General features: G+C 36.6%; 1 protein-coding gene across 10 annotated transcripts in view; it reads left to right on the plus strand.

The window, feature by feature from the left end:
- Cep135 (centrosomal protein 135) overlaps positions 1-27817 on the plus strand; it is a 113861-nt gene that overhangs the window by 44336 nt on the left and 41708 nt on the right. For 8 of the 10 annotated variants that reach the window (XM_087187679.1, XM_087187681.1, XM_087187683.1 and 5 more), the window contains exons 10-15: positions 563-701; positions 2371-2594; positions 7377-7529; positions 8944-9096; positions 18881-18958; positions 23518-23669. In XM_087187679.1, the coding sequence (XP_087043805.1) occupies positions 563-701; positions 2371-2594; positions 7377-7529; positions 8944-9096; positions 18881-18958; positions 23518-23669 (899 nt within the window). The remainder of the gene's footprint in view (positions 1-562; positions 702-2370; positions 2595-7376; positions 7530-8943; positions 9097-18880; positions 18959-23517; positions 23670-27817) is intronic. The other 2 variants (XM_087187682.1, XM_087187685.1) reach the window with 2 other exon arrangements.

A 27817-nucleotide genomic window follows, 5' to 3' on the forward strand; every position in this document is an offset into this window, starting at 1 on the left:
TCCCCTCCTTTAAACATAAGCCTTAAATTTTTTATTGCTCAAGTACATACTCATTTAGGAAAAAAAGTGGGACATTATGCTAAATAAATAAAAGGAAAGTAAAATCTCATAATTCCACCATTCTCAAAGGAGCACTGTTGCTATTTGGATTTTTATGGAGCTTTTAACCTCCATTGATAATTGCCTCCAGTTGAAACTTTTATTGGATTAATTAAAATGTGTGTACTCATATATATTTGTGTGAATTATTATTATATAAATGTGCTTATAAAAATAGTCTATTTTAAAGCCCAGGGTTGGTGGCACATGCCTGTAATCCCACCTACTCGGAAGTCTGAGGAAGAGGAATCAAAGTTCAAGGCCAGCATGGGCAACTTAGTGAGACTCTGTCTCAAAATAAAAATAAAAAAGGATGAGAATGTGGCTCGGTGGAGTACTTGCCAAGCAAGCATGCTTGAGGCCCTAGGTTCAATCCTTAGCACCATTAAAAAAAAAAAAAATGAAGTGCTGTAACATTTTAGAAAGTTACTAGAAATCTTAATTATAGTATTACAATTTTCAGGAGTTAGACTTATGCCATAAAGAAAAGGAGAGACTGAGTGATGAACTCCTTCTAAAATCAGACCTGGAAACTGTTGTTCATCAGCTTGAACAAGAAAACCAAAGACTTAGCAAAAAAATTGAAAGTTTTGCAGTTACAGGTAAGATATAAAATGTTAATAACTTAAGTGATTGTGATTTGCTCGATTAGTTTTCTTGGTAGATGATCTTTCATTCATTCAATAAATGTGTTGAGTGTTTACTATGAACCAGCAGCCATATTAGACACTATACTTTTAGAGATAGTAGAAATCTTTCTCCCTCAAGGATCTTAAGAGTTCTTTTCTATTCTTGACTGGTTGGTACAGGGAACCTTGCATGAATATTTTACAATACAACTAATTCTTCAAGTCATACTTTGCAGGTAATCCTTTGCAATAGAAGTAGTTCTTAGAAAATACAATTAAAACTAAGATGATGACTGTTCTGAAATAGTACAAAATTAAAGTATAGACTCTTTTAAGGAAATGCAATCCTGTCACATAAAGTCCATGCTTGGCTGTTTGTGTTTGACCACCCACTACCCCTTAGCTCCACAATCCACTCAAATTGATTTCTGTCCTCACCTCATCCACAGAACTGCTCTTGTTAGCTGGGCATTGGGGCTCATGGAACCCTGTATTCCCAACAGCCTGGGAAGCTGAAGCAGAAGGGTTACAAGTTTGAGTCCAGCCTAGACAACTTAGTGACTTAGTACTAATTTTGGGACTGAGTACCCATCTCAAAATTAAAGGGCTGGGGATATAACTTAGTGCAAAGGCCCTGGATTCATTCCCCAGTACCACCACAAACAAACAAAAAAATACAAAAAAAAAACCCCAAACACCTACTCTTGTTAAGGTCGTTATTCAAATCCATTATGCTAACTCTAATGGACATTTTTCATTCATTAGTTTGATTTCTTAGCAATTATCATTAATTGCTCCTTCTTTCTCACTCTCCTACTTCTTACCTCTTTGGTTATTCCTTTTTGGGGTGAATTTCCCAGTTCATCTTCCATCTTGCATTACACACTATTCATTTGTAGCTTTTAGCCTACTTCCGTTAGCAAAATTGATTGTGGCTATGGTTTTTATGCTTGAATCCTTAGCTAGTATTTGCCATATAGTAAATACTAAATACATATCTGGTGAATGATGCAAGAGATGGGAGTGAATCAGAACGCATCATGAAAAATCCTTCCATGCCTGAGAGTTCTAATGAGTATCCATTAAATTAGATTGAACTTTATGAAATTGCCAGTACTGTATTTAGTTACTTGTGACTCATGAAAAGGTGATTTGTATGGTAAAAGCTAATAATTGTGCTTATTTGGAGAAAGACTTGAGTTATTTTGATCTCTTTGTTTATATATGTATATATTATATTAAATTCAAGCTTAATGTTAAATTTGCTCATATTATAATTAGTTGCAGATATTATTTTTTAGTTCATTTTCACATGCCTAGAAAGTACAATGTAAAAATTTATTGTTTCATTTTGTTATACTAAATGGTACTCATACTATGATAAGACAAAACAAGGGGACTTTGTCTTATTACACTTTGTTTCAACTTTAATATTTTGCTTTTTTGTTTCTCTTCTATCAGTATTTACCTGTTTTTGTTATATCTGATATTTAAAATCATGAACTGTTTTGTATTAAAAATGCTACAAAAAAGCTCATGATTTCTAGTAGCATGCTTTCTAAAAGTTACTTACATTATTTATTTGGCTAATTCACATTGTAGATGGAACATTGTTTTATGGTTTAACTACTTTAAATTGCAGAAAGAGAACTTACTTTGGAAGTTGAGAGGATGAGGCTAGAACATGGGATAAAACGTCGAGACAAGTTACCTTCTCGTTTAGATACATTTCTCAAAGGTATAGAAGAAGAACGAGATTATTATAAAAAAGAGCTAGAAAGACTCCAACATATAATACAGAGAAGATCTTGCTCTATAAATTACTGTGCACATGAAAAAATTCCAGTATTTAAAACACCAGAAAAGGTAAGGTCCTTTTGTAAGAATTGATAAGAAAGTATTATGAAACTTTACTGTTTTATTGTATTAAATCTAACCAGTTTATATGTGCTTTTTAAAAGTTCTGATTTTGATTTGTTTTCTTCTGTGACGTGTGCTGCAGGAACTCTGTGTTAATTAGGAGAACTACTTAACAAAAAAGTAACATACTGATTGCTAAAAATTAAGGAAAAGTTGACTAGCTCATTCATGGTTTCTGGAAACCAGAACCCAGGGGTTTATGCTGCTGGACATTTCCTCTCTTTCTAGAATTGTCTTTATGTATCACCTACATTGTTTCTGTGGTAGCAGAATGGCTGTGTCTACGTGGCAGGCTTCATGTCACTCTGGCATTGGTTAGACCAGTCAGAAAGGCATGTCACATTCTACTGACCAGGCACCTTTCCTATTAACTATTTTGTGAGAAATGGTAGAAATTGGAAACAGATGATGTGCAGATTTTTCTATGTGTTACAACTATATTTCCAAGTTGATAGACTAAAGATGTTCACCTTGAGAGTCAGACGTCTTATAGTCCCAGCTGCTTGGGAAGCTGAAGCAGGAAGATTGAAAGTTTGAGGCCCAACTGGGCAACTTAGCAAGACCCCATCTCCAAAAAAAAGAGTGACAGAGATACTTACTTTGTATATATCCTTTTCTTTTTATTCCGCTTGTTCTTTTCTTCCTTCTCCTTCTCCTTTCATCGTCTACTATTTCTGCTCCCGCCACTGCCACTGCCTTCTCCTCCTCCTCCTCTTGTTTTGCTTTGTTTTATGGTGCTGAGGATCAAACCCAGAGCCTTGTGCGTGCTAGGCAAGTAAGTGCTCTGCCCCTCAGCTATACCTGTAGGCCTATATATCATTTGGGTCTCCCATTGCATATATTTTTAAAGTTGATCATGATTCATGAGAAATTAAAATCTTGTTTCTAAGTCTTAATTATTTGCCGTATTTTATAAGCATCATTTGAATTTTTTAGATTTTTTTCTCTTCTTTCTTAACTTTTGGAGCTGTAGAAGTCCTAAAGGCTTACATGGCCCTAATATTGTTGACACACTAGGTAAAACTAGGGAAGTTGGGGGGAAAGTCATAAAAATTCAAAATATCATTTTCTAACATCTTTTTCTGTGTCCATTGTCAAATAGTTTATTGTCATCTGATAGTCTTTGCCTTTTGATTTCATTGGTTAATGGCTAAAATTTGCTTTATAGTTGTTAAACACCATGCTGTTACCTATTATAAGCAAAATAAACTGTGAGAAAACACAGTGCAAGTTAGTTTATGTGTTACCGAGTTGGTTTTTTTTTTTGGTACCGGGGATCGAACTCGGGTCCTTGTGCTTGCACAGCAGGCAGCGAAACCACTGAGCTAAATCCCCAGGCCCCTGAGTTGTTCTTATGTTTTATATATTCTTAGGACTTAGGGAAAATAAGTTGAGTTGATTGTTTTCATTATGTAAGAGAGTCTCCCACAAAATTGTTGATCAGTTTAATTAAGAGCATTGAATAGATGAAAATCTCAAAGCTTTTGCCCTAAATATTTGATTCAGTTGCTTGTTATAGATTCACAACAGAAAGGCAAGTGAGAGATATTGGTTAGATACGGGTGCAATTAGGAGACATCTTTTCTCCCCATCAACTTACTTTCTTGAAATGTTACAGTACCAGGCATAGACAAAGAATTCATTTTCTGGAGTTCAACAAGTCAAGGAGTTTAGAATATTTTTAGAACCCCAAGAATAAGTTGCAGGCATGGTGGGAAATAGTGGATAAGTACATGAGTGAAAAGGATGTGATGTAAAACAATTGTGAGTTCTGGAAACTAAGAAATACATTACCTACCTAAAATTAGGCATTTTAAACACATGAGGCGGACTTTGTGAATAAACAACAAAGACTTCTCTCAAGCTGAATTTGGTACTGGCTTTGAGTCTTCAACCTATTTTATGGCAGATTGTTATGCACAGCTTCTTGGAATTGTAATAACTCAGAAAAACCTGCCACCACCCCTACTCCTATATTGGGGATCAACTCAGGAACTTGCGCTTGCGAGGTAGGCTCGGTGCCACTAAGCTAAATCCCTGTCCCAGAAAAAAACTGGCATTTTTATTTTATTTTATTTTATTTTGGTACCAGGGATCGAACTCTGGACCTTGTGCTTTCAAGGCAGGTGCTGGAACCACTGAGCTAAATCCCCGGCCCCAAACTAGCATCTTTAATGTCAGGAATCTTTATCAATAAAATCTTGTTGATTCACATCTGTGTTGGGAGGACCCTATCTCCTTTTCCCATATACCCACTGTGGTTCCCACTGTGAGTTTTGAGGATAGTGAAGTAGAAAGTGCTTTGTAGTTGTGGGCCTTATACAAGTTCAGTTCTACAAACAGACTTTGTAACCTAGGAGAAACTGCCTAACTTTGTGTAAGCCTGTTTCATCATTTGCAAAGGGAGAAAGTATGTAGCTATAACTTACTTGTGAAGATTAAATGAGATAATTTGTATAAAGGTGCAGTAAAAGGGTTCCTAGTAAATGGTTTATTTCATTATTTTCTGACTGAAATCAAATTCAGTCTAATGCTGAGTGCTATGACTGAGTCATGGAATACTAAGAGAAGATAGTTCCTGTCCTTGTCGCCTTCAGCACTGTATATACATATGCTTATGCTTGTGTTTTGGGAATAATGGAATGGTGAAGGGGAGTTAAACATTATACATTAACATTGATATAAATATCTATACAAGATATATTTAGAGAAGAATTAAGAGTTTTTGTTTAAGTAGGTTGGTCAGCCAATAAATGTTCGGGAAACTAGTGGTTTACTAAGTATCACACTGGGCACTGAATGTTTAGCGAACTTTTAAATCTCATTTATGATAAGTGTTAATGAAAAATGTACAGGAATGGTTCAGAAGACTGAAAGAATGCAGAAGACCTAAATTAGATTGCAGAATCTGGAAAGATTTTTTGCAGAAAGTGACATTTAAACTGAAACTTAAAAAGTAATGAAGATATTTCAAAGTATCAGTTATTAGTTATTAATCCTTTTAGTCCTTATTTACACTATCAGTTTCTCACACTAGAGAAACCATTCGGTATTTACACATGTGTGTCTTATTTATTTCACTTAAGAGTATGGCCTCAATATGCATCCATTTAGCTATAAATGACTCTAGTTTCTCATTTTTTATGGCTGAGTAGTACTCCATTTTATAAAAAAACCACATCATCTTTATCCAGTTTCCGGGGTAGGGGTGGTGGGAGGAGATGGGGAAAGGAAAGAATGGAAAGGAAAAATTATGAGAAAAGAAAAAAAAATGGAAACTAAGTATGTAAATAGGGAAGGGTGCAGGGGGTGAAGGGTGCACAGGTAATGGGGAAAAAATAAGAACTAAGATACGTCATGTACGGGTACAAGCACCCAAAGATAAATGTTAACGTACTATATACCTAAAATGTACCAATAAAAGAATTTAAGTAAAAAATAATAATAATAAATAAATAAGACAGTATTGGAGAATGCACTAAAATATGGGAAATATGAAAATAGGTGTTTTTCTCTTTATATTTTTTGAAAAACAGTAGCTCTAGGGAAAGAGAACAATAATAAAGATAAATATTTTTGAATATTTCAAAGATAAGGAAGGTGATAATTTCACATATTGAATGTTTCATTTATTACCATGATAAACGGAAAAGAAAGATAATAAAATTTTTAAATAAAAAAGAAAGTAATGAAGATAGACTGCTAAATCTTTATTCACTGAGTTCTTTTCTAGACTCTATATGGACCATTTCCTTTCTATAAGATTTCCTTATTTACATATAGTCAAGTTATAGGTTTTCTTTTATGGTATTAAACCTTAGTCCTGAAATCCTAATCTTGTTTCTCCTGTAAAACGTCTTGTCCTTTAAAGGGGTCCAGATAGCTAATCTCACCCATTGTGCCTTGAATTTTGCGTGTTTAATCACAAAGATACCTCGTTTCCAAGTAGACAGTGAGCAGTACCTCACCAAGTCTACATTGGTGTAGTATATGCAGAGTAGCTATTGAGTAATTTAGGCTGAAATTATTTCCAGTGTATCAGATTATCAGATTATCCCTATGTGGGCCTTCTATATTTAGTGCTTTAACATTGAAATACTATAAATCTACTATCTTTATTTGTTATGATAGCAGCAAAGGTGTGAGTGAGTCTTTTAAATTGTTCTAGAATAGTAGGCATATTCTTGTTTTAGAAATGTTGGAAATACTTAAGTCAGTGGACATTATTAATACATACTGCCTGGTAGAAATATTTACTTTTATCTGAGTGCAGTGTGAAGCTGGGACAGTTCAGATTGGTGCCCCACCAGAAATTGTCATGTACCAGAATCATGTGGCAGGCTTGATAAAACACACATAACTAGATCCTACCCTCAAAGTTTCTGATTAAGTCTGGGGTGGGCCCCCAAATTTATATCTATAACAAGTTCCTAGATTTTGCTTGTGCTTCTGTTCTAGGATTTACACTTTAGCATTAATATGAACAACTCCAGAATGACTGTCCACACATCTGATAGAATCTGATTAAGTAGTGTCATTGGTGGCTGAGTCCCTTCCTGGGAACCTGAAGGCCAGAAAATTTACCTCTTTCATCATTTGCTTAATTACACTATAATGTATGTTCTTTTTGTTTGTTAGTATCTTTCTGTTAATCTCATCACCAGCATCTTCGTGACAACCATGTGATAATTATGACAAATGACAACTTCTCTTTTAATTATGTTTCAGGGTGATTACAATTCAGAAATTCATCTGGTCACAAGAGAAAGAGATGAACTTCAGCGTATGCTAGAAAGATTTGAAAAATACATGGAAGATATACAGTGCAATGTTAAATTATTGACAGCAGAAAGAGATAAACTAAGTGTCTTATATAATGAAGTAAGAAGTTTATTATAATTAAGTCAATAGATTATTTAGAAGCAGATAACTGTAATGGAACCAATGTATATCCTGCAGATTTCTGTAACATACGGACTGTAGGGAACAGGGGAAGGGGATGTTACCAGAACCTCTGCAGTAAGTCCTAGTCTCTTGTGAGCCACGGCAGCACACGGCAAATTACAGGAAAGGTAGACAAATGAGACTGAGAAGAAGCTGAGCTTCGGGTCTGATCAGTGGTGCTCTGGGCGGCAAAGAAGAAAGCCCCCAGCTTACCACACCTTTTATTCAGTACTCAGTACATCGGGAGAAACAAAGTGTAACAAGTGACTTGCAGAGAGTTCAGTACATCCTGCGTAAATAAGATGTAACAATCCAAGAACAAGGAGGAACTGAGTAGATGTTTGTTCCTCCCAGGATGTTTTCAGCTCCCAGGATGTTTCTTGTCCTGGAGAATCCCAGCATCACCGGATCATTGAGGTCTCAGTTGTGACCGGAGGCCAAAATGCAATTATGTCTCAGAATCCCATAGCTGGGCTGTAGGCAGGAGAACTAGGCCTACTCAAATGATTTTTCCCTAAAATTATGTAGCATTGCTCCCAACAGTGGACCTTATAATAGTCCTTCATAATTATAAGTAGTAGTAGTTTCTGCTGTTATCTAATTCTCAAAGCAGAGATTTCTCTTTTTTTCATATTTACTTTTCATTTTTTCTAGCCTATGTATGTTTCAGGTCAATTAGAGATCGTCAGTTTCTTCTATAAGTACCTGACTCTGAGCCAAGTTTATCCTTAATTTAGACATGCTCCAACATGCCCGAGTCCCAGGAACAGACTTGGGTAGCAACCAGTGTTTGGAATGGTGGCTGTTAAGGGCTTACCCTCTGATGAAGAAAACATCTCTAGGGAAGAGTAATTTGGTATAGCCTGGCCTCGTTACACAGCCTCAGTTGTCAGAGGGCCCAGTGAGTCTGCACAAAGCCTAGTCTGTTCCCTCAATTTGTTCCCATGCCCATTTCTCATGATGTGCTATTAGTACTTTGACAGGAGGGAAAAGACAGGCAAGTTAAAAGGTCAGGATAATAGAACTGTTTTCATTTTTTGAGCTCTTTTAGGATTTGACTGCAAGTTGGTCCAGCTCTGGGCTTTCCCCATAGTCGGCTTAGATTTGAGTTTTTTTGGGTCTGCTTAGTTAATTCCTACTTGTCTGTCTGCCATCCAGTTTTCAACATTTTGTGACTGCCACCTCTCTCAATCTCCTTGTCTTTTTGGTGTTACTATTTAATTTTAATCCTTTTACTCTCATTTTGTTGGCATTTGGGAAGACAGTAAAAGTAGCATGTGTTCAGTATGCCCTTTTTAAAACAGGGAATATATCCAAAGTGTTTTATATTTACATCTTTTAATTCTTTAAGGCTCAGGAAGAATTATGTGCACTAAGACAGGAATCAGCCCACACCACCATCCCCAGTAGTCTTGTTAATCTTAGGGAAAAGGAAAAGGAACTTGCTTTATCGGACTTAAGAAGAATTATGGCAGAAAAGGAAGATTTAAGAGAAAAGTTAAAAGTAAGTCATAAAATGGACATACTTTTGAAAGATAATTTGTTAAGAAAGAGATTGCCATACATGTGTTCCTATGATGTTACTGTTTAGAATGTACAATTAAATTGGGGATGGCTTAAAACAGTGCCATCCAAATTCAGACCACCTTGTTTATGTCTGGCCTGCAGCTAAGAATGGTTTTTGCATTTTTAAACTGTTAAAAAATATCAAAAGAGGAAGAATGTTTCATTGTTGATAAATAGTGTTGTTGGAATTCCTTTACATTTTGTCTGTAGCTTTTTATGTGATCCAGTGGTAGAAGTGAGAAGTGCAATGGACACATTTGGCTCTCAAACCCTAAAATATTGGCTGGCTGAACAGGAAAAGTTTACCTACCCCAAACTCAAAAGGAAGTTTTTCACGTGGAAAGCAATGAGATTTACATATACTATACAGTTCACCCACTTAAAGTGTATAGTTCAGTGATTTTTAGTGTACTCACAGACGTGGGCAACCTTCACCACAGTCAGCTTTAGAGAGTTCTTATCACCACAGTAAAATGCTCAGCACCAGTTAGCAGCACATCCTGTTTCCAGTAGGTCTCCTCACTGTAGGCAACCACTAATCCATTTTCTGTTTCTGTACATATGCCTGCCTTGGACATTTCATATAAAAACATGAGTGCCTCTCACACACACACACACACACACACACACACTCACTGGGGACTGTAGCCAGGGCATCAGAGGCAAGCCCTCCACCCCTGAGCTAATTCCCCAACCCAAATATGTGATTTTTATGTCTGGCTTCTCTCATTATTATAAAGTTTTCAAGGTTCATTCGTGAATAATGTTTGTATAAATGTTTATGTACAGCTTTTGGTGTGGATGTTTTCATCTCTCTTAGGTAGATACCTCGTAACTCTGGTTCATATCCCAAGTCTTTAACCACTGAGGCCAGGCTGTTTTCCACATTTTGCCATACCATTTTGTGTTCCCACCAGTCATGAATAATGTTTCCAGTTTTTCCACATTCTCTCCGGTACTGAGTCTTTTTTTTTTCTTTTTGTTAAATTCTTTTATTGGTACATTTTAGGTATACAACACAATTGCATTTCTCATTGGGAACTTGTACCCTTACATGATGCATCTTGTTTCTTATTTTTTCCCCATTCCTAGCCCTCCCTTAACCCCCTCAACTCTTCCCTATTTACAAAGACTTTATTTCCATTTTTTCCATTTCTCAGCATTTTTCCTTTCCCTTCTTTCCTTTCCCCTGCCCTTCCCACTACTCCTACCCCTCTGGACCTTTTCTTCCTATTTTGCATTGTCAATTATTCATTCTAATCATTGGTACATTTTAGGTATACAATATAATGACATTCATCATTGGAAATTTGCACCTTTACATAATCTCTCTCGGTTCTTATTTTTCACCCTTGCCCAGCCCTCCCTTCAACCCCTCCAGTCCTCCTTATTTACAAAGATTTTGTTCCTATTTTTCCATTTTCTCATATTAATCCCACTCCCTTCTATCCTTTCCCCTAGCCCTCCCACTTCCTTCCCCTTTGCCCCTTTTCTTCCTATTTCACATTACCTGTTATACATTTTAGTCCTTATTTACACTTTCAGTTTCTCACACCAGAGAAACTATGCAGTATTTACACATGTGTGTCCTATATATTTCACTTAAGAATATCGCCTCAATGTGCATCCACTTAGCTATAAATGTCTCTAATTTCTCATTTTTTATGGCTGAGTAGTACTCCATTTTATTAAAAAAGCACATTTTCTTGATCCAGTCTCCAGTTGATGGGCATTTGGGCTGATTCCAAGTTTTAGCTATCACAAACTGTGCTGCTATGAACATGGGCGCACATATATCACTGTGGTATGATTCTTTTAATTTTTTAGGGAAGATCCCCAGCAGTGGAATAATGGGGTCAAATGGGACTTCCAGTCCTAGTTCTTTGAGGTATCTCCATACTGATTTCCACAGTGCTTGCAACAGTCTACACTCCCACCAGCAGTGGAGCAGGGTTCCTTTTTCCCCACAGCTCCGCCAGCATTTGTTATTGGTTGATTTCATGATAGTGGCCATTCTTTCTGGAGTGAGGTAGAATCTCAGCCTTGTATTCATTTGCATCTCTCGAATGACCAGTGACGTTGAACATTTTTTCATGTATTGATTTGCTATTTCTGCTTCTTTGTCTGAGAAATGTCTGTTCATTTCAGATGCCCATTTTTGGATTGGGTCTTTAAATTTGGGAGGTCTGATCTTTTTAAGTTCTTTATAGATTCGAGATAGTAGACCTTTGTCTGAGGAAGAGCAGGTGAAGATTTTTTCCCACATTGTGGGTTGTCTCTTCACACTGTTGGTGGTTTCTCTTGCTGTGCAGAAGTTTTTTAATAAGAAGAGATCCCACTTGTTGATTGTTTGTGCTAGTTCACTGGCAACTGAGGTTTTGTTCATAAAATCTTATCCTACACCCATGTCTTCAAGAGTTCTACCTAACCTCTGTTCCAACTGGTTCAGAGTTTCTATTTTAATATTTAGATCTTTAATCCATTTTGATTTTAGTTTAGTGCATGGTGAGAGATATAGGTCTAGTTTTAATCTTTGGCAAGTTGAAGCCCAATTTTTCCAGCACCATTTATTAAAGAGGCTATCTTTCCTCCAGTGAGGGTGTTTGGCTCCTTTGTCAAAGATGAGATGGCTGAGTGTGTCTGGTGTTGTTTCTGCATCTTCTAATCTGTTCCACTGGTCCTCGGGTCTATTTCTTTGCCAGTACCATGCTGTTTTTATCACAGTAGCTTTATAGTATAGTTGCAGGTTGGGGATTGTGATACCCCCTGCCATGTCTCTGTTACCTAGAATTGCTTTTGGTATTCTGGGTCTCTTCTTGTTCCAAATGAATTTTTGGATTGTTTTCTCAAGGTCCATGAAGTTTGTTGCTGGGACCTCAATTGGAATTGCATTAAATCTATATAGCAGTTTTGGAAGTATAGCCATTTTCACTCTATTAATCCTTCCTACCCAGGAGCTGGGGATGTCTGTCCATTTTCTGATATCATCTTCAATCTCTCTTTTCAGAGTGCTCTAGTTTTCAGAGAAGAGGGCTTTGATTTCTTTTGTTAGGATGATTCCTAGGTATTTCAGTTTTTTGGATGCTATTGTAAAAGAAATTATTTGCCCTATTTCTCTCTCAGTGAGTCTGTCATTTGTGTAGAGAAAAGCTATTGATTTTTGTGTGTTGACCTTGTAACCAGCTACTTGACTGAATTTGGTTATTAAGTCTAGAAGACTTTTGGTGGAGTTCTTGGGGTCTTCTATGTAGAGTATCATGTCATCTGCAAATAATGACAATTTGACTTCTTCATTTCCTATCTTTATTCCTTTTATTTCTTTCTCTAGTCTAATTGTCATGGCTAATGTTACCAGAACTATAGTGAACAAGAGCGGTGATAGTGGACATCCTTGTGTTGTTCCTGATTTTAGTGTGAAGGATTTCAGTTTTTGACCATTTAGTATGATATTGGCTGTTGGTTTTTCATAGATGGCTTCTATCAGTTTGAGGTAGAGACCATCTATTCCAATTTTTGTAGGGTTTTTATCAAAACTGCACGTTGGATTTTGTCAAATGCTTTTTCTGCGTCTATGGAGATAATCATATGGTTTTTGTCCTTGGCTCTATTGATAATAGTGTATTACATTGATTGATTTGCATGTGTTGAACCATCCCTGCATCCTTGGGATGAATCCCTCTTGATCAGGGTGTATGATCTTCTTGATGATCTTCTGCATTCTGTTTGCCAGTATCTTATTAAGCATTTTTGCATCTATGTTCATTAGTGAGATTGGCCTATAGTTCTCCTTTTCGGTTGGGTCTTTCTTTGCTTTGGGGATCAAGGTGATGCTTGCTTCCAGGAATGAGTTTGGGAGTATTGCTTCCCCTTCAATTTCATTGAAGAGTTTAAACAGTAGTGGCAGCAGTTCCTCTCTAAATGTCTTGTAGAATTCAGCAGTGAAGCCATCAGGGCCCAGGCTTTTCTTAGTTGATAAGTTTTTAATTATGTTTTCAATTTCATTGGTTGATATTGGGTTGTTCAGAATTTTTAGGTCTTCTTAATTCAACTTTGGTAATTCATATGTATCTAGGAATCTGTCCATTTCTTCTGTTTTGTCCATCTTATTGACGTCTATGTTCTGGAAGTAGGTATTGATGATCCTCTGGATTTCTGCTGGGTCTGTTGTCATTTCACCCTTTTCATTCCTAATTGCATGGATTTGGGCCTTTTCTTTCCTTTTTCTGATAAGGTTGGCTAAGGGTTTATCAATTTTGTTGATTCTTTCAAAGAACCAACTCTTGGCTTCATTGATTTTTTTGTATCATTCTCTTAGTCTCCATTGCATTGATTTCTCCTCTGATCTTTATAATTTCCTCCCTTGTATGAGCTTTGGGGTTGTCCTGGTCTTCTTTTTCTAGAAGCTTGAGGGTCAGCATCAGGTTGTTTAATTGGGCTCGTTCTGTTTTCCTAATATGCATATTCACTGCTATGAATTTCCCTCGTAAGACTGCTTTCATTGTGTCCCATAGATTCTGATATGTTGTATTGTCATTGTCATTTAATTGAAGGAACTGTCTGATTTCTTCTTTAATTTCCTCTGTGACCCATTGGTTATTCAGAAGTGTGTTGTTCGATTTCCACATGTTTATGAAATTTTTTCAGTTTCTTTTGATATGGATCTCCAATTTCATCGCACTATGGTCTGATAATATACAGGGGTTAACTTCAATTCCTTTGCACTTACTTAAACATGTTCTGTGTGTGAGTATGTGGTCTATTTTGGAGAATGACCCATGTGCAGCTGAGAAGAATGTGTATTCTGATTTTGTGGGGTGGAAGACTCTGTAAACATCTGTTAAGTTCATTTGTTCAGGAGTTTGATTGAGTTCTAGTATTTCACTACTTATTTTTAGTCTAGTTGATCTCTCTATTTGTGACAGCGGGCTGTTGAGGTCCCCCACTACAATTGTATTAGTGCATATGACTTTTCATGTCCGTTAGTATTTGTTTTATATAGTTGGGAGCACTAGTGTTTGGGGCACAGATATTTATTTGTTTGTTTGTTCTTTTGGTACCAGAGATCGAACTTGGCACCTTGTGCTTGCGAGGCAGGCACTGGAACCACTGAGCTAAATCCCCGGCCCTGGTGCATAGATATTTATGATTGTCATCTCTTCCTCTTGGATTGTTCCCTTTACAAGGATGTAGTGTCCTTCTTCATCTCTTTTAATCAGTGTTGGTTTGAAATCTACTTGATCTGCAAAGAGGATAGCTACTCCTGCTTTTTTTCGGGTTCCCATCACATGGAGTATTGTTTTCCACCCTTTAACTTTCAGTCTATGAGTTTCCTTTTGAATTAAGTGTGTTTCTTGTCTGCAGCATATTGTTGGATTTTGCTTCTTGACCCCTTCTGCCAGTCTATTTCTTTTGATTGGTGAATTGAGACCATTAACATTGATGGTTATAACTGAAACGTATTGACTTGTCATTGCCATGACTTTTTCTTTTTGTTGGGTTCTCCCCCTTTACATTTAATTTCTTGTCATGCCAGATGAGTTCATTCTGCTTTGCTTCCTGGGGTTGTGATCCTTAATGTCTGTTCCTAGGATATTGTGTAAAATTTTTTGGAGTGCTGGTTTGGTATTCACAAAGTTCCTAAGGTGCTCTTTGTCATGAAAGTATCTTATTTTTCCATCCATTTTGAAAGATAGTTTTGCAGGGTACATCAATCTGGGTTGGAGGCTGTTTTCTTTTAGGGCTTGGAATATGTCACTCCAAGCTCTTCTTGCCTTGCTGCTTTATGTTGAGAAGTCTGCTGTGATTCTGATGGGCTTTCCTTTGTATGTGATTTGTTTCTTTTCTCTAACTGCTTGTAGAACTTTGTTCTTCTGTTGAGTTTCTGGAATCTTAACAATTATATGCCTGTGTGTAGATTTTTTTTGACCAAGGCTATTTGGAGTCCTACGTGCCTCACTTATCTGTATGTCATGCTCTTTTCCCCTGCATGGGAAGTTTTCTGCCGTTACTTCTGTGAAGAGTTTTTTTTATGTCATCTGCACTCTCTCCTGTTCCTTCATTGAGCCCAATCAGTCTTATGTTATTCTTCTTTGCATCGTCTAGCAGCTGCTGGATTGATTTCTCCTGTTCCCTTGTACCTTTGAAGCAATTTTTCTTTTCCTGGTCATTAATTGCAATCTTAACCTTCTATATCTGAAATTCTGTCCTCACATTTGCTCATTCTGCTGTGTAGACTTTCAGTGGAGTTTTTCATCTCCTGGAACTCTATTTGCATCTGTTTTATGGATTCCATTTGTTTCCTATGTTGGGATTCCATCATGTTCCTCAGCTCCTCTCTAGATTTATTAATCATGTCTTGCAGTGGGAGCACAATTTCTCCTGTTATCTGAGAAATTATTTCTGATTTCATTTTTTCTAGATCCGCTTTTGTTGCCAGTTCAGTGGGTCCAGGTGGTTGAGTATCAGAGTGTTCCATCTCATTTCCCTTTGGGGTTGCTGTAGGTGATCTGGAAGTCTGATTTTGAGATTTATTTACGTGTTTTCTCATTTCGACTGGGGGGCGGGGGGCTGTTGGCTCCTGCGTGGATCACCTCCTCTGAGCTGGGAGAGGTGGGACAGGGGCTGGGAGTGGCAGTAGGGGTGGTGGCCCAGAAGCCCCTTCCTCTGGGCCGGGAGAGGCGGGACAGAAGGCACAGTAGGTGGCCCAAAAGCTCTTTCCTCTGGGCTGGGAGCAGCGGGAGGGATGGTGCCTGGGAAGCCCCTTCCTCTGGACCAGGAGCAGTGGGACGGTGGCTTAGAAGCCCCTACCGCTGGTCCGGGAGCAGCGGGACAGAAGGTGGCCCAAAAGCCCCTTCCTTTGGGCTGGGAGCAGCAGGAGGGATGGTGGCCCGGAAGCCCCTTCCTCTGTACCAGGAGCAGTGGGATGGTGGCTCAGAAGCCCCTACCTCTGGGCCGGGAGCAGCAGAAGGGATCTTTTTTTTTTTTTTTTTTTCTTTGAGAAATTCAGATCTTTTGTCCATTTTTATATTGGATTACTTCATTATTGATTTGTAAGAGTTCTTTATATATTCTTGATATAATCACCCCTTATCAAATATGTGATTTGCAAATACTTCTTCCCATTCTGTGGGTCATCCTCTTACTTTCTTAATGATATCTTTGAGGCACAGAAGTTTTTATTTCAAATAAAGTCTAATTTATCTACTTTTTTTTTCTTTTGTCACCTGTACATTTGGTGTCATTCTTGGGGACAGTATTTTATATTTCCTGTTACTATCCCAAACAATATGTTAATACATGCAAAGCACTTTACAGTGCTCAGCACGTTATAATATTCAATATTGTCATTATGGATCTCATAATTTACTTGCAGTTAATATTATGAAATTAATGCTTTGAAAGTAGCAGCCAGCAGTTGGGCACCGTGGCACATGCTTGTAGTCCTAGCTACTTAGGAAGCGAGAGGCAGGAGGATCATAAGTTCGAGGCCAGCCTGAGCAAATTAATGAGACCTTGTCTCAAAATAAAAGCACAATAGGGATGGGGAAGTAGTTCAGTGATTAGAGTGCTTGACTAGCTTGTAGAGGCTCTGAGTTTAATCTTCAACACCACAGAAAGGAAAGATGGAGGACCTAAAATTAAAAATAAAACAACCAAGCATTTTAAGGATAGTCTTTATGTCACAAATTTTCAGTTAAAGTTTTACCCCCAAAATATAGTTTAAGAATGTTTTTAATTGGAATCTTTGGAATACTGCCTTCCAGAAAGTGTTTTCTGATTTTTTTTTAAAGTGTTAAGATTCCCAAATGGAAAACTTCTGTGCAATATGGCAGCTTTTAGCACGATCTACTGACTTATCCTTTTTCTTATCTGTTAAAATGACCACAAAGAGTGTAAAAATAGGATTTTAAAAATGTGATATTACTGAAAACTTGGAAGAGGCAATAATCAAATTACCAGAATCCTTCTGGTAGCAGGATTTTGTAAGTTTACAACAGGCCCTTTACTTAAAAACTGCACTGTTCATTTGGATCATTAAGCTTCCTCTGCAAGTCTAGACAGTATTACTAAATGCTCCCTGAAAATTTTTGTCTCAATTAATAAGTCCTATCAGTGCTGCCTCTTAAAAAATACTGAACAGTTATTAAGCCTTTTCCATGTGAGAGGTTCTGTTTGAGTGTTTTTTACATGAGCTATCTCAGTAAATCTTCATAAAAGTCTTTTCTGTTTGTTAGGAACTGCTTACAGATGAGGTCTCTTGAGTTACACCAAGTTCAAATATCTTACTTAACCTCACTGAGCAATGGGTCACAAGGAGTCTGGTTCCCAAGTTTATGTTATTTTTCTCTAATTTTGTTTACATCTTTGTATTCTCTTTGTAACATTCTATTCAGTCATTATTCTCTCTCACCTGTATTATCTTACAGGCTTCTGTACTTCATTTTGTTCATCTCAGACTTATATTTAACGCTGAAGTTATAGTCATCTTTCAAAGATACAAATCCAGTCCCATCACTTTGTATTTAAAATCCATTAATTATTTTCAAGGACTTTAGTGATTACTTCTTTTCCATAAATTTGCTTCTGCTGTTCACCCTCCCTATACCCCTTTTCTCAGGGCTCCAAGCTTAATGGACTTTTTCTTGTATGAGGCCATCTGTGTAGCTGTTGAAAGATTTCTTCATCCCTTGAAATCCCCTTGTCTAGGTAATTCATCCTTTAAGTCCAGATTAAACATCATTTTCTGACAGGAAGTGAACCTTAGACTCTAGATTGCTTTTGATACATGAGCATAAAGTTCCTTAGAAAAATATTCCTGAATATTATTTTTAGTCTCTTGTTTAAAGTCTTTTTTCTATAGCCTCTAATACCTATGAAGTCAGAGACTGTCCATTTCATTCACTGCTGTATCCCAGCACTTTACTTGATACGTTGTATAGAGCATATATTCAATTAATACTGGTTGAGTGATTTAATAAACAATAAATGATTTAATAAAATAATTACAGCACAGTGATGCTCCCAGTTGCTGGGGAGTATGAGACGGGAAGATTGAAAGTCTGCGGTCAGTCTAGCAACTTCGTGAGAACTTGTCTGAAAAATATTTTTTGAAAAGGGGGGCAAGTGAGCCAAACTCAGTGGTAGAGCACTTGACTAGTATGTGTGAGGCCCTGCATTCAGTTCCCAGCACTGCAAGAAAAAAGGAGGAGAGGAGAGAGAGAGAGAGAGTAAACAAAATGACTAGCCCATTTTTGAAGCTCTGATCTCTTAAATGATCTTGTAGGATTCCATTTCCTGTGTCTTCCTGATCTTAAATTTCCTTTCTTGTACCCTGTTGTTTTGCTTTTTTTTCCCCTAACATCTTCTCTTCTGAGGGCATACTTCAGAGTTTGTTGCTTAGCCTGCTGATTTTTTCCCTTTATATCGTTGTGCTAATATGGACTGAGCTGTGTAAGCCTTTATTAATGAATCCATACCAATGTATGTCTTGTGCTACTGTCACACATGGAAGTAGAGAATGTAAAAATGAGAACCTATTGTGCTTTTTTTAATACCAAAAGCATTGTTTTTACAAAATGTTTAATGATTTTCTAAGACATTTCTGCTTTGTGAAAAGTCAGATATGATAGTAGTCTAAACTTGTATTGCCTAATTTGATGATTTGGTGACTTTTGCTTTATTATATTATATAAATAAATATTTTCTATTGAATTCTCTTTCAGAATATCCAGGAAATGAGTGCTATGGGAAAATCAGAATTAGAGAAAACTATTGAACATTTGACATGTGTTAATCATCAGGTAATTGATCAAACTTGATTTGGGGTATAGTATTATATGAATGACTGTCAATTTTAGCTTTAATACACTGGTTTTTTTAAAATTACAGAATAATATGCTAAGTGAAATTGTACAACAGTGAATAGGAGTATGTACTCTGTAAGCTGAGTACTTTGGTTCAGATCTGTCTTTGTCTCCTGTTATACCTATAAGCAAGTTACTTAATATTTCTGACTGTCAGTTTCTTTATAAAGTAGAAATAATGCTTCTTAGGGTTTTTGTGAAAGTTAAATAGGTTAAAATACACATAAAGAACTCAGAAGAAAGAGCACCTGGCATATTTTAAGCACTCAGTGATTATTGTGGCTTGGTCTTATAAAAAAATTACATAACATATACACATGGAGTAAAAAATGAAATTCACTGTCATTTTCATTACTGTCCCCCCTCGACAATATCCATGGAAGATTGATTCCAGGAAACCCTTAGATACCAGAATCCTAGGATGAGCAAATCCCTTGTATAAAATGGCATAGTATTTGCATATAACCCATGGATATCCTTCTATATTTTAAATCATTTGTAGATTGCTTATAATACCTAATACATTATCAATGCTGTATAAGTAGTTCTTGTACTGTATTGCTTAGGGAGTAGTAACTACAAGAAAAATTCTGTACATGTTCAGTACAAATGCAACCATCATAAGTCTAACTACACAGTTGACTAAATCTGTGAATGTGGAACTCATGAATAACTGTACTCTGTCTAGGGGTGAGATTTTTAATAATTTGGAGGGCTTTCTGACAGTTTTTTTTCTGTTTTGGTAACTTTCTATTGCTATGTCATCACTGCTTTTATTTATTTACCTTCTAATTCTACCATCTGAGTCATTTGATTTTTCTCCTCATAGTGTGTTATAGATTGCTCCTTTTTTTTGCATTCCTGATAATTACAGATTGTGTGTCATGCATTGTGAATTTTACCCTGTTGATTACTAGTTTCTATTGTCATGAATACCCTTGAAGTTTGTTCTGGGATTCAGTTAAATGATATGGAAAGTGGCCTGATCCTTTTTAGTCTTGCTTCTAAGATTCATTAGGTGGAACTAAAGTAACATATAGTCTTGAACTAATTCTGTTTCACTCCTGAGGTAAAACCCTTTTCTGTAGGCTGCCTGTTGTCTGTTGAAAATGGTAAGATTTTTGAATGACCTGTGGAAACAGGAACTATTCCTGGCCCTAGATGAGCCTTTAATGTTGTTCCTTCTCCTTCCTGATGGTTCTTTCCCTGGCCTTGGTTGCTTAGTTCTCTGTGCTGAACTCTGCTCAGCTGGAATCGTAAGGGATAATTATCCATATAGATCTTTGGAGCTTTCCTTCTGCAGTTCTTGTCCACTATCTTTGCAACTTCTTCTTCTTTTTTTTTTTTTTGGTACTGGGGATCGAACTTGGGACCTTGTGCTTGCAAGGCAGGTGCTGGAACCACTGAGTTAAATCCCCAGCCCCTCTTTGCAACTTCTTGACTCTCATTCCTGCCTTTTGAACTTGGAGTGAACACCAGTCTTCATCTAGGTTCCCTTTCCTGTGCCCCAGTCTGAAAATTCTCCAGGCAGTGCACTGGAGCACTCATAAAGCTTGTCTCTTTTGCGTCCCATCTCAGGGGTCTGTCTATTATTGTCTTTTGTCCCATGTCTTGAAAATCACTATTTGCTATATTTCATCCAATTTTTTAGTTATTTCAGGTAGGAGAGTAAATTATTCCTATCACTCCAGCTTGACCAGAAACTAAAAGCAAGAATAAACTGGAACGTACATCTGAAGAAAGCAGTGTGTATTACTGGAAAGAAATTTGGAAATAGGAAATATAAAAGAAGTTAAAATGTTAGAGTGTTAGAGTGAGAAGATCTAATGTATATTTGGTCAAATACGAATTTATGTTAGACAATTTGAGAACTTTATAGTAGAATGTGGGAGAGACAGTGGAGCAATAATGACTAATTATTTTCTAGGCATAATTTAAACACTAAAGCACTGATTTTCAAAATGCACAGTGAACTCCAGAAGAATGACAAATCCCAATCAAAATAAATAAAAATAAATACTCTAAAAAATATAAGTTACCTCTGGGTAAATTTGCGGGATTTTTACAGAAAACATTAAGCAGTCTCACTAAAAATCATTAAAGAAGACCTAATTAAATGGAGAGATGTTTCAAGCTTATTAAAAATGTGAGATACAGCCGGGGATTTAGCTCAGTGGTTTCACCACTTGCTGCGCAAGCGCAAGGACCCGAGTTTGATCCCCGGTACCAAAAAATGTGAGATACAGTGTTTATAAAAATAAATTCTCCAAATTGTTCTCTAGAGTTGATTTAAAAAGTGATGATACAGTGTTTATAAAAATAAATTCTCTCCAAATTATTCTCTAGAGTTGATAGAATTCCAACTGAAATCCCAAGGGGGGTGTGTGTGTTAATGAAAATTGACAGTAAATTCTTAAATATACATGGAAACAAAAAGCCAAGAATCATATAGAAGTCTTAAAGAAAAATATGGTGCTAGACTTGTCCTACCACATTTGAGGGCTTTGCCTCGTTATAATTAAGATGAGGAATAATGAAGACCGATAAAACCCAGGAAAATGCAAACCTACAAATATAAGGAAATCTGGTGTATAAAATAAGTCTGACTGGGCTGGGGATGTATCTTAGTGGTAGAGTGCTTGTCTACCAGACTCAAGGCCCTGGGTTCAATCCCTGTACTGCAAAACATACAAACAAAACCTCAGGTTGATGATTAGAGGAAAGATTATTCAGTAATTGTTTCTGGGAAAAGTGGCTATTTGCATTTAAAAAAGACAAAAAAAATTGGATCCTATCTCAAATATACCATACTCTCAAATCATTTCAAGATTATTTTCAGCCTTGAGTGTTCCAAACACATTACATTTTTAAAGAAATGCAAGAGAAAATCTTCTCAACCTTGGAGAAATAATAAGAGCATTTACTATGTGTCAGGTACTTTTATCAATATTTTATACATATATATTATTTTAATTCTCACAGCAATCTTATGAAGTAAATGCTAATATTATCCTCATTTAACAGGTAAGTAAACAGGCAGAAAGAAAACTTGCCCAAGATCACACAGCTGACAGGTATCTGGTGCCAAAATGTATACTACTAACATAAGTGTATTCCTTGAAAAGAAACATAGATAAATAAGACGATATTGACAAAAACGTGTTTGTTTACCTAATAACCATAAATTGAAAAGACAAACCACTAATTGAGATGGCAACTTGCTGTACCTTCATTTCTCCCGCCCCAATTCAACAGATATAAATAGACACTTCTGGAGAAAGAAGTAATAAATTACTAATAAATATAAAAAGATATCCTACCTCAATATAGGAGAAATACAAAGTAAAACTTTAGTTCAATTATTTTATACCCATCAGGTCATCAGAATTTAACAAGTACTAGTAAGTGTATGTAAGTATATGTAATTCCTGGGAGTACAAATTGGTACTTCTTTGTAGAATAATTTGTCATTATATAGCAAAGGTATGCATACCTTATGCACCAACAATTCCATTTCTAGATATGTACCATAGAGGAGGGTCAGCAGATATGACCCTCAAGCCAATTGAGCCTCCAGTCTGTTTTTATAAATAGAATTTTTAGCAAACACAAGACTTGCTCATTTGTTTCTTTATTGTCTGTGACTGCTTTTCCATGTTGGTGGAGCTGCAGTGACAGACTATACCGTCCACAAAGCCTGAAATACTTCTTTCCTGATAGAATAAAGAAATCAAGCCAGATGTCAATTGCATGGAAAATTGATAAATGATTGTAATTCATACAGTCATTTATTATAGAGCAGCAAAAATTAATGAACAGTAAAAGTGAATCTTAGAAATATAATGTTACATCAAAAAAATGAGTTGCTAAAGAAAGTGTTTAATGTTCAGAAACATGTTTAATGTTCAGAAACATGTAAAGCTAAGCAGTGTACTGTTCAGGGATTCATATTAATGTGATACACCAAAGAAAAGCAAGAAGCTAAGCACCATGGCACATGCCTATCCTACTACTTTGGGAGCCTGAAGCAGGGGGTCACTTTGGACACTAGTGTGAGGTCAGCCTGGACAACATGGTGAGACCCTGTTTTCCAAACAGGAAAAGCAAGAAAAGAAACATAAGATTCAGGGTAGTGGTTTGATTTACAACATTTCCTGCTCTGGTTTTCCTTAATTTAGTTGAATCTACTTAATGTTTTTGTTTTACAGTATTCAAAATTTTCACTCTTGCTTTGTTTGCTTCCTTCCTGTTTCTGTTGCTGTCGTGGGTTTATTTTTTCTTTCTCTTTTTTTTTTTGTTTGTATTTTTTTCTTTCATTTTATTAATGGGAAGAGAAGTAAATGGGTATGCCTATTCTGACATCTCGAACCTGACTCTTAAATTTAAAAAATAAATCTAATTTCTTTTCTTCCAGAAATATTATTAAAAAGTGCCTATGAAAAATAAAATTAAGACCCTAAAAATATGCCTGTTAATTTTTTAAATTTAAATTATAGCTTGAAAGTGAAAAATATGAATTACAATCTAAAGTGTTAATAATGAAAGAAACAATAGAGTCACTAGAGAACAAATCAAAACTCCAAGCTCAAAAGCTTAGCCATGTGGCTGGTGACTCATCCCATCAAAAAACAGAGATGAACTCCCTTAGGTAAGTTTATTGAAATTTTTGTTTCACTTCTGGGAAAATGTTTCTAGGTATGTAAGATTCATGTCCATGGAGTTTTAAACTGTACCTTTGACCTTGCAGCAGAATCACCCGAGAGCTTTTGAAAAATAAGGACTTAGGGGCAGATCTTTGATGTTCTAATTTGCTGAGTAAATCTTTTTTTAAATCTTTTGTGGTGCTAGAAATTGAACCCAGGGTCTTGAGCATGCTAGGCAAGTGCTGTATTACTGAGCTACATCTCAAGCCTAGAAACAAATTTTTAACAAAAGAGGGTCCATGAGTAGTGTACCCTCTAGAAAGCTAAGTTTGATGGAAATGTGGAACATGAATTTGTGGTCTTAGAGACAGATAAACAAAGAGTGGAGTCCAAAGATCTATACTGAACATGGTGGTGTGAAGTTGGGCAACAGTTCTTCAATCTTCAGATTGAAGAAATATTTCCTATATTAAATCAAAAGGCTTGGCTGATTTATGTATTTCTATATATAATAGTTCAGAATGTATGCCTTAAGGTACTAAGTTGTTGTTTAGCCATTAACTATTTTTGAATACAGAAGACTCACGGAAACAAAAGGCCAACAAAGTTAGTTTTTTTCTGGATTGCATAGCTGCTATAAGTAAAAAGATACCAAAGGTCAGCAGAAAAGCACTATGCTGAAGTCAGAGGAAATCTTTCTCTAAATTATATTTACAGTAAAATCAGGAAAAGATTTTCAAATGCCAACAAAATATTACATCTGTGAAACTGAAGCAGTCAGAAAGGACTGTAATAACGATAATTTTAAAAGAAATGAACATATTAAAACTGAAGGGTTTTTGAACAGTGGATTGATTGGCTGTTGCAGAAAACCGAGTTGGTGAAATCGAGAACAAACTCACGAAATTTACCTAGAAGTCAGGACAAAAAGGAATAATGAGAAAAAAAAGACACACATTCAGTATACAAAAACTAAGAATCACAGAAGTATGTAGTAAAATAGACACAGCAAAGGTGAGAATCAAAGGAATAATTAAGAAAAGAAAAGCCTGAGACTGTAGTTCATTGTTACCTAATTATCAAACAGCATAAAGCAGTAAGGTGAAGCACTGGTTTCTGTGGTCAATTAAGGAATATATTTGAGTCTCCTTTAAGGCATCTTCAGTGTCACTTTTTTTGTCTTTATAAGGTAGACTTTAGGGAGAACCGAAATAGATGCTGCCCCTCTGCTGTGCTCCCCTCCCCTGTCCCTACCCACCTTTCCTCACCCTCATCTCTCCTCTTTGCAAGCACTGCATATATTCTGGGAAGGAGACCTGAGAGGGCCAGCCCTCTTCTGATCAATGTCTATATTCAGCTTCAAAGTAACGATATCATGGTGTGTGTTCATCTCTCAGAATTAACTAATCTGGCCAGGCGTGGTGATACACCCAGGAATCCCAGTGATTTAGGAGCTGAAGCAGGAGGATCCCAAGTTCAAGGGCAGCCTAGAGAACTTACCAAGACTCTATTTCAAAAACTACAAAGAGCTGGGGATGTGGCCAGTGTTACAGCCTTTGCCCTGGGCCCAATCCCCAGTACTGTAAAGAAAAAAGCATTTACTAATCTGTTCTTTTTACTTTTGTATCCAGCTGACTGGATCTGGCACTTAATCTATTTTGCTTTTTCTTCAGAATATAGCTACAATACCTGTTTCCTTTCCTTGGTTTTTCTTCTTAAGCTAATATCCCTTTTTCTCATGAGCTCAATTGGCCTCTCCCCTACCCAGGAGTCATTCAGTCACTATGCTATAATAGATTGTGAGAATTGTTCTATCCTTTATAACTCACGTATATTGCATGATTTCATAACTGTTTTGCTCTGACAGAAAAATGACTTATCTTACTCTAAATCTAAAGCTGACCCAATACAAACCACAATACCCAGACCTCTCTGGAAGCATGATACCTTATCCAAATTTGTGCCACTTTTGATATGATTGAAAGAACTCTTGATACTCCTTTTATCACATCAGTTCTATTTTCCTTTATGTGAACACATGTGAGGAGTTGATTCTCAGGTATATGAGGCACATGTTCCTTTCCATCCACCTCGTGGACCTTCTTCTTTCCTTCCTGCATCAGGTATTTTTTCACCAAATTTCAGTGCCACCAAACAGGCTTTTCTATACCAGGCATAGTCTCTAATTGTTGAGATAGAGGGCCTTTGATCCACTCCCTTAATGTAACATCAGGGGCTTAATATAAAACCTCTGTAACTTTTTAGAGTTAAATGACTGTTTTCTTCCTTGAATTGTAGGATTTATTGAGACCTGAGATTTTATACCCCAAATCTGAACTCCATAATGCAGTAAAAGAATGTCTTTGTATGCAGGAAATATGCCTTTTTGCTCCTCAGAGCATGCTAGCCACTCTAGAGCTAGGGTCAACAAACTTTCTATGAACTGTCAGTCAACGTTTTAAGACTATGTGGGCCATACAGTTTCTGTCACACCTACATAACGATGCCTTTGTAGCTCAAAATTAACTGCAGGCAATATATAAATGGTGGAATGTGGTTGTGTTTTAATATAACTTTATTTATGGATATTGAAACTTGGACTTCACATAATTTTATCATGTCGCAAATTAACCATTTTTGGTTGAAAATTATTTTTAATCATTTAAACATGTAAAAATCATTTGTATGTTTTAGAACTTGCAAAAATAATCAGTTAGCTATGGTTTGTCATCTTCTACTTAAGGATAAATTGTTTCCAGCCCAGTTAGATAATTAACTTTTCTCAGTTGACCCCTAAAATCCTTGATCCTCACAACTGCTGGCTGTGAGACTCTATAAACAATTGAGATTACAGTAGTAGAGAGTGGAAATATGTCATACTGTCTCAGTTCACTGTAGTCTTTATCATTGTACACCAGTCGAAACCAAAGAGTTATATACTTATTCAGGATAAATAAGTACTATAGCAGATTTTCCTGGAAATGACCCATAAACTCTTGTCAGAACTGATCTCCTTTCAGAAATATTTATTTTTAAGGGATTAAACATATTTTAGATAAGGAAATAAGGCTCACAGATTACCTAGGATGCCTAAAAGCTGTCTTTTGGGCATACGTAACATTTTTTTTCCTACCAAAATCAGGAGGAAAAGCCAGGGCACTGAATGAGGATAGCTGACCTTCTGGAGCTAGAATTTAAAGGATCAAATGAATTAGGGCACCATCCCCTTGCAGAAACCTAAAAGAAAAACCAATCAAAATTTGTCTTCCGGGGCTGGGGATTTAGCTCAGTGGCATTGCGCCTGCCTGCCAAGTACAAGATCCTAAGTTTGATCCCTGGTACAAAAAAAAATCTCTTCCCTCTTTGTGTACTAAGAGATGCTACTTATTAATAGTGTGGCTCAGTGAGTGCTGAGCTATAGCCATAGACTCTTGGGAAAAATCCAAAATAAAACAGAGATACCACATTAACATCTTTTTCTTCTATTACCCCATTACAATTACAAGACTACCTCTATTGGATGCAGCTTCTTATGAATAAAGGACCATTTAAGACGCTGTCTTTGTTTCAAATACATTCTGTCATGAAAGGAAATACTTGTGTCTTATAAAACAAGAGCATGTATAATACCATGTAATGTAATATACCCGAGGAATTTGAGATGAACATAACCAATCATGTGTCTGTTAGATGGAAAGCTAGAACTTGACCCAAGATCACTATTATTGCTTCACTGTAGTGGGAAGCCATTATTTCTTTCCTATGTTTTATAGTACTTTTGAAGCTAAGAAACTCATGTTTTTCCTACCAACTTCATTCTCAAAATTTCATTTCCAAACACAATTATGAACAAGTAATAAGGCAGTTACTCAACTATTCTTTCCTAAGAGATTTCCACCCTAGTTCTTTATTCAGAACACCTTTATCATCTGGAAGCTGTGACCACACCTATAATCCCAGCACTGAGGGGGAGGAAGGCTGAGACAGGAGGATTGCAAATTTGAGTCCCACCCCTGTCTCAAATAAAAAGTAAAGACAGGCATTTACCACACACTTGTAATCCTATCCTTCTGGGAGGCTGAAGTAGGAGAATCACAGGTTCGAGGCCAGCCTGGGCAACTTAGGTAGTTAATGGGACCCCCTCTCAAAAGTA

This window comes from Heterocephalus glaber, unplaced genomic scaffold (assembly GCF_053883595.1).
Source record: "Heterocephalus glaber isolate CG9 unplaced genomic scaffold, H.glaber_assembly_v1.0 deba00001509, whole genome shotgun sequence".
In the NCBI taxonomy this organism is placed as follows: Eukaryota; Metazoa; Chordata; class Mammalia; order Rodentia; family Bathyergidae; genus Heterocephalus; species Heterocephalus glaber.